The sequence below is a fragment of the Bufo gargarizans genome, chromosome 8, assembly GCF_014858855.1.
Source record: "Bufo gargarizans isolate SCDJY-AF-19 chromosome 8, ASM1485885v1, whole genome shotgun sequence".
Taxonomy (NCBI): domain Eukaryota; kingdom Metazoa; phylum Chordata; class Amphibia; order Anura; family Bufonidae; genus Bufo; species Bufo gargarizans.
This window is the reverse complement of record NC_058087.1, coordinates 152,044,132-152,056,513: the sequence shown is the minus strand read 5'-3', so window position 1 is coordinate 152,056,513 and position 12,382 is coordinate 152,044,132. Positions and strand designations below refer to the sequence as shown.

The following is a 12,382-nucleotide window of genomic DNA, read 5'->3' as shown; positions in this document are numbered from 1 at the left end:
GCTTTGTTAGAAAGAGGTTGTCATGTGCTGGACTATATGTGATTTTTAGATTTGACATTTATGGGATAACCCTTTTAAATCTCACTGAAACTGAACCTATTCTGTAATGCAGGATGTTTATCACAATCTACTAAAGGTGTTTAGACATGGGCAGATAGTTTGCCATGCTGTGGTTTTTGGTTCTTCGGTTTGTAGAAGTGACATACATTTCTTGGTTGTGGACCTCATAGTGTATAACCTGCCGAGGTGAATACACCCTGAGGGTGCTGCCACACGTTCAGAATTTTAATGCACTTTTTGAGCCAAGACAAAGAATGGATTCAAAACCGAGAAGCAGTGTCCGTCCTGAAAGGGTTTCTCCATCTTTTGAACAGGTTTTGGCTTCCTCCTGCCAGACCTGTGGAGTGAAGCATACTTGTCACGTTCTGCCGGCGGGCGCGCATCTCAGCAGGCAGTGCTGCCAGCATTCTGTTGTCAGGATGACAAGGCTGGGCTTCCTGGTTCCGGAAGCACCAGCCAATCAGAAGCGGGGATGACACGTTCACTGCACCGACGTCATCAGTCATGTGATGTGTGTCACATGACCAGGAAGTGCGGCCTATTTAAACAGGCAACCTGTGCCCAGCAGATCTGTCTTCTCCTAGAATACGCTTACTCGTCTTTTGCTTCTATTCTGACCCTGCTTGGACCGTGAACTCTGATTCTTGGCTGACAATTTGGATGTTGATGTGGCCTCCTAGTTATGACTTCTCGCTTGTTATCGTTTCTGATTCTGGGGCGCTGTGATTGCTCTTCTGGTTTTGACCCCATGTTTCTAGTTTTTTTACTTAGGCTGGGTTCACACCTGAGCGTATTCGGGCGTTTTTGTATTTTGGAAACGTGCGTCGTACGCGCGTTCTTGCTATTGACCACAGAGGCGTACAATGAAAAACAGAGGTGTTACGCGCGACAATACGCCCTAAAGAAGCTCCTGTACTTCTTGGGGCGTTTTACAGCGCGTTCGTACACGCTGTAAAACGCTCAGGTGAGAACCATGCCCAAAGGGAAACATTGGTTTTTGCCTGTTGAGCGTTTTACAGCGCGTAGGAACGCGGTGTAAAACGCTCAGGTGTGAACCTAGCCTTAGTCTTATTGGTTTTGATTTGCTTTATATTGGTCACTCCTGGTTCGACAGGGGTAGTTAGTTTTTGCTTATTACTTTGTGTACTCGTTGATCTGTCACTAGATTTTTGCCTTATAGGCCCCCACACTTATCTAGGAAGGGACTGGCGACCAGTTGCAGGCCGCTGCCTAGGACAGATCGCACAAGTAGGTAAGAACAGTGGGACAGGTAGTTCAGGGTTCACTGCTCCCTACCGTGACAATACTTACTTGCTTCCCGATGCTCAGTTCTAGATTCTTCAGTTCTTGTTGCTCTAGTCTCTGCTTGTTATCATCCAGCATGGAAAAGGGTCACATGTGCCACTGGAGTCAATGACTGGCCACAGCAGCAGTCACTGGATCACATGCCGCTTGAGGGACATGTCACTACATCGGCCAGTCATTGGCTGCAGTGGCACGAGTGACCCCCCCCTTCCATGACGGAAGTTAACAAGGGTAGGCTGGAGCACCACAAACGGAAGGAGCCAGAGCCAAGCGGCGGGAAGCAGGTAAGTATACTTCCCGCCACAGTTCCATCAGGAGGGGGGGCCAAAACTTGTTGAAAAGGTGGCGAACTCCTTTAATATTTAAAAAATAACATTAAAAAATTTGATTTGTGGCCGCAACCTAAAGCACCGCCATTTTACACTGCCCGACAGATTATCGGGGACAAGTGTTGCTGATTATCTGCCGAGTAAGGCTACTTTCACACTAGCGTTAATGTTTTCCAGTATTGAGATCCGTCATAGGGTCTCAATACCGGAAAAAAAACGCTTCCGTTTTGTCCCCATTCATTGTTAATGGGGACAAAACGTAACTGAACAAAACGGAATGCTCCAAAATGCATTCCGTCCCGTTCTCATACCGGAGAGGAAACTGCAGCATGCAGCGGTTTGCTTTCCGTCCTGGGATGCGGAACAAGATGGATCCATCATGACCCACAATGCAAGTCAATAGGGACGGATCCGTTTTCTCTGACACAATAGAAAACGGATCCGTCCCCCATTGACTTTCAATGGAGTTCATGACGGATCCGTCTTGGCTAGGTTACAGATAATACAACCGCATCTGTTCATAACAGATGCAGATGGTTGTATTATCAGTAACGGAAGTGTTTTTGCTGAACCCTGTCGGATCCAGCACAAACGCTAGTGTGAAAGTAGCCTAAAAGTGCAGCCGATCACCTCGTGAACAAGAGACGCTCATTCATCAGGTGAAACAATCTTCCATGCGGTCACCTAAATCATTGTTTGTGGGTGGAAGCACTTAAAGATGCGATAACAAATAAAATCTGTGGAAAGCACCTAATTCTTTCTCAAGAATCTCGTCTCCACCATTCATAGCGCTGTTTACCTAATCCATTTCTATGTGACCTACAAATGTTTACCAAGAAAGTGAATGTGATTGTGGATAAATAGCAAAAAAAGGCACCAGATAATTTGGGGTTAATCTCCTGAATATTGCTTGTGTTTCAAAATCACCCTAGTTGCCCATGGAAACAGACAGCAGCGCCATGGCCTTCTCACTGTTTACCGCTGGCTGCGCAATCCATGCCAAGTTCCTATTGAGATGGGCAGGATGAAAAAAAAAAAACAAGAGGAAATGCAAGCAGTTTCAGCACATAAAAAACGGTGTGAACGTATCCTAAAATGAGTTGTACTAGGCATAAGAAGAACCTCAGTCTACAACAAAATGGCGGCCGCACTAACAAGAGACAAGTACATGGGAGCAATGGGAGCTCTTGTGAGTCCTCCCCTGAATACGGCGCGGTAATTTTAAGCGGCGCTAGGACTACACATGGCGGACGTGACTATGGTCCAGTCAGGGGGCGCGCAGTTCAGCTCTCCCCCGGTGAAGCTGCTGGCGGCCCAGCTGAAGCAGTGTAAGAAGCGGCCGGGGGCGCCGCCGTCCTTCTGGCTGGAGAGGCCTGCTGGTGGCGGGCAGCTGGAGGTCAGCGTGGTGTGGATGCAGGGCAGTGTCATCCATGTGCGGCCTGAGCGCGGGACCACCCTGCGCCTGACTGACGACACCCATACCTTCACTGTGTGCGGGGCCGAGAGGGTGCCCAAGGGGCAGCCGTGCCTGGAGCAAGGTATGCTGACGTCTGCCGAGCCTGGCAACGCACAGAAGTACAAGGGAACTACTACACCCATTCTCCGCGCCGTAGAGGAGCACATACCTTTATAGCATGCCAGTTATGAGCTCCTGAGGGCAAACCCTGTGTGCCAGCTTCCCCCAGACCCTTGTGCTAGCTCTAGGTGCCCACTGTGTGTCACTTGCAGGTGACCCTCTATGTCACTGTGCCCTCCTTGATGACGTACAAGTTACAGGTGCCCCCCGAGTCCTCATGCCTGCTGCAGGTGCCTCTATCCTATATCGTTGTGTGCCAGCTGCAGAGGCCTCCATTATTCTTCTGTGTAAGGGCTCTTTCACACTTGCATAGAGTTCCGTCGTCGGGGCTCTATGCCGGAAGAATCCTGATCAGTTTTATCCTAATGCATTCTGAATGGAGTGAAATCCGTTCAGGATGCATCAGGATGTCTTCAGTTCCGGACCGGAACGTTTTTCGGCCGGAGAAAATACCGCAGCATGCTGCGCTTTTTGCTCCGGCCCAAAATCCTGAAGACTTGCCACAAGGCCGGATCCGGAATGAATGCCCATTGAAAGGATTGAGTTCCTCTAGAGCGCTATACAAGGACTTAGTAACATAACATAACAAAGGCATTAATCCGGATCCGGCCTCAAGCTAAATGTCGTTTCGGCGCATTGCCGGATCCGACGTTTAGCTTTTTCTGAATGGTTACCATGGCTGCCGGGACGCTAAAGTCCTGGCAGCCATGGTAAAGTGTAGTGGGGAGCGGGGGGAGCAGCATACTTACCGTCCGTGCGGCTCCCGGGGCGCTCCAGAGTGACGTCAGGGTGCCCCACGCGCATGGATGACATGATCTCATGGGGCGCTCTGACGTCATTCTGGAGCCGCACGGACGTTAAGTATACTGCTCCCTACTACTACTATGGCAACCAGGACTTTAATAGCGTCCTGGCTGCCATAGTAACACTGACGGATCCGTCTTCGAATGCTTTCAGTTCACTTGCGTTTTTCCGGATCCGGACAACGCAAGTGTGAAAGAGCCCTAAAGGGCATCTGTCAGCAGTTTTGTAGCTATGACACTGTCTGACCTGTTACACGTGCACTTGGCAGCTGAAGGCGTCTGTGTGGGCCCATGTTCATATGTGTCCACATTGCTGAGAAAAGGATGTTATAATATATGCAAATGAGCCTCTAGGAGCAACAAGGGCGTTGCCGTTACACCTAGAGGCTCTGCTCTCTCTAAAACTGTCTAATCACTCTGCACTTTGATTGACGGGGTGATGTTTTCACTGCCTGCCCCTGTCAATGAAAGTGCAGAGAGATCAGAGCCTCTAGGGGTAACAGTAACGCCCCCGTTGCTCCTAGAGGCTCATTTGCATATATTATAACATCATTTTTCTCAGCAATATGGGCACATAGGAACATGGGACCAACACAGACGCCTTCAGCTGCCAAGTGCACATGTAACAGGTCAGACAGTGTCATAGGTACAGAACTGCTGACAGATGATTTAGGTGTCTGCGCGTACAGTCCTATTAGCCGATGAAGGAGCGTAACGTTTACACCGCCATATAATCGCTTGTTGGCCAACATCTGGCTGATCAGCCAGTGTAAAAGAGCCTTTAGATGTTCTGGAGATGTCCTCCTACATTTCCGCTCATGCACGCGGCCATTGCACGGCTGTGCCCGTATTGCGCCCTGCAAACAGTGGTTCCACAATATACGGGCCCAGGACGTTTTTGCACCCCATCGCTAAATGGGTCTGCAAGCCGGAAGGTGCAGTGCGGAAAGGAGGCACAGATCACTACGGAGTGCTTCCCTGGGGTTTTCTCCGTTCCTCTGCACCGCAAAAAAATAGAACTTGTTTGTTTTTTTTTTTTTTGTGTGTTGCGAACGGATCACGGACTTATTCAAGTTGAAAGGACACTCCCCCTGAGCTGCAGCAGAAAGGACACTCCCCCCGAGCTGCAGCTTGATATAAATCTAGCAAAGCAATGAATTGGGAGATCTCTGGATCCGTGTGAGGCACAGGGCTGGTTCTAGCTTTGTCCTGTACTATGCAAAGTCTAATTTTCATTTTTTTTTTTTTTTTTACAGTAAGCATGGGATCACCCCTTAAGGCCGGTCAGTTTGGGTGTCCGTTAGAAAATTGTACACCAGTTGCCTGTGTAGGAGTGAAATTTAGAATCCTTCTTTCAAGGGTTTGACCACTAGGATCCGCTCCTATAATGCAGACGATGGGATCCGTTCAGAACGGATCCGTCTGCATTATAGTTTAGAAAAAATTCTAAGTGTGAAAGTTGCCCAGATGGATCCGTCCAGACTTTATATTGAAAGTCAATGGGGGACGGATCCGTTTGAAAATTGAGCCATGTTGTGTCATCTTCAAACGGATCCGTCCCCGTTGACTTACATTGTAAGTCTGGACGCATCCGTTTGCCTCTGAGCAGCGTTCGGGTGTCCGCCTGCTGAGCGGAGGACAGACGGTGCCAGACTGATGCATTCTGAGCGGATCCGCATCCACTCAGAATGCATTAGGGCAGTTCGGATGCGTTCGGGGCCTCTTGTGAGAGCTTTAAAAGGAACTCGCAAGCGGAGCCCTGAACGCTAATGTGAAAGTAGCCTTAGTATGCCTAATTGTTTACATGCAGGTCCACTTACCTGCTTCCTGGCGCTGCACTCCCAAAATGGCAGCTGATGGGGGTTACAGTCACCAGGGACTTCCTCAGGATAGGTAATTATTATCACATCGGCAAGGGTCCAAGTCCCAGCACCAACATCACTTCTTTTTTTTCTTTTTTTTTTGCGTTGCAGACGGATCCCTGACCCATTCTAGTTAAATGAGTCTGTATCAGTCAGCGCAGGCCACACGTACAGTGCCTGTGCATTGGGGACCGCAATTAGCAGTCCCCAATGCACAGGCAGCGCACATTCGTGTGCATGAGCCCTCAATGGGGCTGAGCTGTAACAAGGCCATGTGACCGATGTACGGTGACGTCACCTGGCCTAGGAAGAGGCCGTGCCAATCACCGAGCACCGGCCTCTTTTAATAGCTGATTGGCAGGGTCCTGGGTGTCGGATCCCCACTTATCTGATATTAATGACCTATCGAGAGGATAGACCTTTAGTATCACAATCTCGGAAAACCCTTTTAAAGTGTGGAGCTGCTGCAAAGATAGGGTTAATATTTTTGTGTGTGTTTTCTATAGTTTTGTCGCTTGTTTTCTTAACCTCATCCGTGCAGTGCAGCAGTATGGACGATATAACTATACGCTTTTTTTTTTAACCTCTAATAACGATCTGGTTTTCGCTTTCTGTTTCTTGTTAGCTGTAAACCAGACTTTGGCCTTGATGAGTTGTTTGGAAACCATGAATTCCATGTGTTACACAGAATTTACATCCTTTTATAAGAAGACGAGGCAATTCCAGGAAAGCATCCGTTTTACACTGTGTATATATCATGTGTCTCTTGTTCATAGTTCTGTGTATGTACTCGTGTCGGGTTCCTGTTGCTGGCCCTTCTTATAAAGAGCTATTTGGACATTTATGGCCTCCTCCTCCAGGCAGTGAATAATGGATTTTCTGCACATGCATGCGGCTCTCTCCATTCACTTCTATGGGAGTTATGGAAACAGCTGAGCAGTAGTTTCCAGTAAAGGAGTACGATGGGAGTTATTTTCTGTAACTGGTATTAGATTATCTTGTCCATATCTAAATTGCAGAATGCCTTCACTGCCTGCCTTGTAGTTCATACAATCGGCCATTTTACCAGGAATCTGTGAGCCTATACTGTACCTCTGAGGGCTCATGCACACTACCATATGTATTTTGCGGTCCACAAAACACGGATCCACAAAAAATACCGATGACTACCGTGTGCATTCCGTATTTCGCGTAACGGAACAGCTGGCCCCTAATACAACAGTCCTGTACTTGTCCGTAATGTGAACAATAATAGGACATGTTCTAGTTTTATTTTTTGCGGAATGTACATCCGGAAACGGAATGCACATGGAGTCATTTCTTTATTATTATTATATTTTTTTTTTGCCCCCATTGAAATGAATGGTTCCGCAAATGGGCCGCAAAAAACAGACACGGAAACAAAAGACATTCGTGTGCATGAGCCCTGATTCGTGCGAAGCCTGCAAGAAAAAGAATTGCTTGTGACATACTGCAGAACGGTGGCTCAGTGGTTAGCACTGGTGCCTTGCAGCGCTGGGGTCCTAGGTTTGAATCCAAGGACAACATCTGCATGAATGTTCTCCCTGTGTTTCTGTGGGTTTCCTCCAGGTACTCTGGTTCCCTCCCACACCACAAAGACATACTGGATAGGTCATCAGTATCTGACAACCAGGACCCCTGCTGATCAGCTGTTTGAGAAGACAGGGGCGCTCGCAGTAGGTGCTCTCCAGCTTTTCCTAGGTCAGTGACGTCACATTAATGTGTTACATGGCCTAGGTACAGCTCAGCTCTATTGAAGTGAATGGGACTGGGCTGCGACACCAAGCACTGCCAATGTACATGTACACCTGTGCTTGGCGAGCTAAGAGAAGGCAGCGGTGCTACTGCGAGCGCTGGTGCCTTCTTAAACAGCTGATTGGCGGGGGTCACGGGTATCAGACTCCCAACATTCAGATATTGATAACCTATTCAGAGGATAGGTCATCAGTAAAACAAATGTTTGGCAAACCCCTTTAACATAGTGCATAAGGCCTAAAAAATACATTTGTCCATCCAGTTCGGCCTGTCATCCTGCAAGTTGACCCAGAGGAAGGCAAAAAAAAAAAACTGAGGTAGAAGCCAATTTTCCCCACTTTAGGGGATTAAAAAATTCCTTCCCGACTCCAATCGGGCAATCAGAATAACTCCTTGGATCAATGACCCCTCTCTAGTAGCTATAACCTGTAATATTATTACACTCCAGAAATACATCCAGGCCCCTCTTGAATTCCTTTATTGTACTCACCATCACCACCTCCTCAGGCAGAGAGTTCCATAGTCTCACTGCTCTTACCGTAAAGAATCCTTTTCTATGTTTGTGTACAAACCTTCTTTCCTCCAGACGCAGAGGATGTCCCCTTGTCACAGTCCTGGGGATAAATAGATGATGGGATAGATCTCTACTGACCCCTGATATATTTATACATAGTAATTAGATCTCCCCTCAGTCGTCTTTTTTCTAAAGTGAATAACCCCAATGTTGATAATCTTTCAGGGTACTGTAGTTGTCCCATTCCAGTTATTACTTTAGTTGCCCTCCTCTGGACCCTCTCCAGCTCTATGTCTGCCTTGTTTACAGGAGCCCAGAACTGTACACAGTACTCCATGTGTGGTCTGACTAGCGATTTATAAAGTAGTAGGACTATGTTCTTATCACGGGCATCTATGCCCCTTTTGATGCAACTTATTATCTTATTGGCCTTGGCAGCAGCTGCCTGACACTGGTTTTTGCAGCTTAGTTTGCTGTTTATTAAAATTCCTAGATCCTTTTCCATGTCAGTGTTACTGAGTGTTTTACCATGTAGTATGTACGGGTGACTTGCATTATTCCTTCCCATGTGCATAACTTTACATTTGTCAGTGTTAAACCTTCTCTGCCCAAGCCTCCAATCTATCCAGGTCCCTCTAGTAGTATACAGTCCTCATCAGTGTAAATTACTTTACACAGTTTAGTGTCATTTGCGAAAATTTATATTTTACTATGCAAGTCTTCTACAAGATCATTAATAAATATATTGAAGAGAATAGGGCCCAATACTGACCCCTGTATGTTTAATCATACATATATTTATTTTCTATCAATCTAAGGGCCCTTATTTACCAAAATGGGTGATAAGCAGGGTGTTCTAGTGGTGGTAATCAGTTCTCACCACTCCTGTGTTCTCTCCTGTCCCTTATACTATAGCTAGTGATAAGCAGGGTGTTCTAGTGGTGATAGATAATCAGTTCTCACCACTCCTGTGTTCTCTCCTGTCCTTACACTTTAAGCAGTGTGTTCTAGTGGTGATAGATCAGGCATCCTCAAACTGCGGACCTCCAGCTGTTGCAAAACTACAACTCCCAGCATGCCCGAACAGCCTACAGGTATCAGCCTACAGCAGGGCATTGTGGGAGTTGTAGTTTTATAACAGCTGGAGGGCCGCAGTTTGAGGATGCCTGTGGTAGATAATTAGTTCTCACCACTCCTGTGTAGGGTTGTTGTAAAAAAGTATTGCGATACTCTATACCATTCGATACCACGCGAAAAAAAATAAAACGCAATAAAAGCCACGTGCATTCCACATTTTATGGAGCATCCAGCCCATAATCTAAAAGTCCTATCCTATTTTTTGGGGGGACAAGGTGACAAAAAAAAGGCTAATTGCGCAGTTTTTATTTTTTTGATTTTATGGCTTTCACAGCATAAGAGATATATTTTGATAGTTTCGACTATTTGGATGTGGCGATTGCTAATATTTTATTTTCTTATATAATTTATTTGTAAAATTGGGAAAGGGGGGGATTTTGGTGGGTTTTCTTTTTTGTTTTTACAGTTTATTTAACTATTTTCCCCCTTGGGGGGCTAGAACCTGGGATCTTTTAATCCCTTGTGTATTCAACCTAATAGAGCTCACAGGAGCTCAATACCGGAAAAAACTGATCAGTTTGCTCTCCATTCAGAATGCATTAGGCTGAGTTCACACGGGCGAGATTTCCGCGCGGGTGCAATGCGGTAGGTGAACGTATTGCACCCGCACTGAATCCGGCACCATTCATTTCAATGGGGCTGTGTACATTTTTTTCACGCATCACTTCTGCAATGCTTTAAAATTGCTGCATGCTCTATATTCTGCGTTTGTAACGCAGGACAGGCCCCATAGAAGTGAATGGGGTTGCGTGAAAATCGCCTTAGTCCACTTGATCGCGGCCCGGCATCTCCTTCTGTCTCCTTTGTTGAATAGGACCTGTGGTGAGCATTAATTACAGGAACAGGACCTTTAATGACGTCACTCCGGTCATCACATGGTACGTCACATGATCTTTTACCATGGTGACGTACCATGTGATGACCGGAGTGACGTCATCAAAGGTCCTGTTCCTGTAATTAATGCTCACCACAGGTCCTATTCAACAAAGGAGACAGAAGGAGATGCCGGGCCGCGATCAAGTGGACTAAGGTGAGTTAAATGATTATAATTTTTTTTAACCCCTCCAGCACTAGTTTACTATGCATTCTGTATTCAGAATGCTATTTTCCCTTATAGCTATGTTATAAGGGGAAATAATACAATCTACAGAACATCGGTCCCAGACCCGAACTTCTGTGAAGAAGTTCGGGTTTGGGTACCAAACATGCATGATTTTTCTCAAGCGAGTGCAAAACGCATTACAATGTTTTGCACTCGCGCTGAAAAATCGCGGATGTTCCCGCAACGCACCCGCACATTTTCCCGCAACGCCCGTGTGAACCCAGCCTTAGGATAAATCTGTTCAGGATGCATTAGTTCAGTCCCTCTTGCTTTTTTGGCTGGACAAAATACCGAGCATGCTGCAGTTTTCTCTCCGGCCAAAAATTGAGAACACTTGGCGGAATGCCGGATCTGGCATTAATTTCCATTGAAATGTATTAGTGCCGGATCCGGCAAAACGGATCCAGTTTTCCAATCTGCGCATGTGCAGACCTTTAAAAATGCAAAAAAATAAATAAATACCAGATCAGTTTTTCCGGATGGCACCGGAGAGACGGATCCGGTATTTCAATACATTTGTCAGACTGATCGGCATCCTCTGCCGCAAGTGTGAAAGTACCCTAACTGTCCCCACATCCCTGCTTCAATGGGTGTATTGGGGCCGCATCAGTGACCAAAGCAGTGCATGTCACCATTGTTTTTCCACCGACCCATGGTCAGAGGAAAAACATGGATGTGTTTAAAATCTGTGGATACATGTAATGTGTGAATAAGGCCTTAGAAGCATCCTCTCAGAACTATATGCTTACACCACACCTTTTCCTCTTCCTCCATGTTGATCCATGAGCGTTAGGGACAATATGGTGGTGCACTTATACTATAGGCCCATTGTAGGGACTGTGTGTGCCTGTCATACTGAGTAAGTCTATGCTACATTTTATATTTTATTTTTTATATTTTTTTTTGCTTTCCTGCATGAACATATACCACATGGATAGATTTGTTTCACAAAGAGAACCTATAGGCATTATATTAAGCTCATCTGATTATATAGTGGGATCCTTTACAGCTTTCAGTCGGCGTTGTACTTTGAGAAATGTACCTGACCTACAGTATACCTCTGATGTAGGCTTAAAACGAGGAGTGGCTGATGACTTTTTCTTTTCTGGTAGGATCAAAGGGTACCATTGATTACCCTAGGTCAGGAAAAATCCCCGGAAATTTGTGCCTAGAAATTCTATTCCTATTACCCCTAAACTGCATACCTAGCTGCCTTAATTTGCAGTATTTTGTCCAATCTTGAATTATGGATCTACCCAATGATTATTATTTTATTTTTTTCTCCCTTCCCTTCAAGGAAAGTACGTGATGGTGATGGGTACTGTATTATCCTGCAGCCCCGAGCCCATTCTTCGTGCTGTGAAGATCAGTGACCTCTCAGAAAATCCTGTCCACCGTTCTATGTGGAAATACGAAGTGGAGGATCTACATATGAATGTTAGATACAGCTAATAGTGGAATAGTGACATTAAAATAACTACGCTTGAGGCCGTGTTGTAGAAAACATGGCTTTCTGTGCCTTTTTGGAGGAATAACTTTGGTGCTGAGTATCAGCATGTGTAGCCTTTGCACTTTATGTAATTACTGTATATATGTCATGTTTTGTAAACGGTGAATAAACAATGTAACTTTGTATAGCTCCGGCACATTTCACATGTATGACTTACTGGAGAGCCAGGTCGGGTTTTTTTCTTTCTCCAAAAGTAACACCTAAGCAATATTTGGAGTACAGTTTAATTGTGATGATCGGATGCCTTTTTTCTGCTGGAAACCGCTGCAACCTTCTGGTCTGAATACAAACAGAGGACTGAGCGCATTTTACTAAAAGGTATTGATAGTGCAGTTGTGTGGATGTAACATGTACTTTCTGTGTTCTCTGCTCACTAATCGTCACGGCTCACTAATATCTCAATCTTCA

General features: G+C 45.9%; 1 protein-coding gene across 1 annotated transcript; it reads left to right on the top strand.

Annotated features, from left to right (window-relative positions):
• Nucleotides 1-2,908: 2,908 nt before the first annotated feature.
• Nucleotides 2,909-12,101, top strand: RMI2 (RecQ mediated genome instability 2). The gene is made up of 2 exons (XM_044304751.1): nucleotides 2,909-3,232; nucleotides 11,762-12,101. The coding sequence occupies exons 1-2, from the start codon at nucleotides 2,938-2,940 to the stop codon at nucleotides 11,914-11,916; spliced, it is 450 nt and encodes a 149-aa protein (XP_044160686.1). The 5' UTR covers nucleotides 2,909-2,937; the 3' UTR covers nucleotides 11,917-12,101.
• Nucleotides 12,102-12,382: the final 281 nt, after the last annotated feature.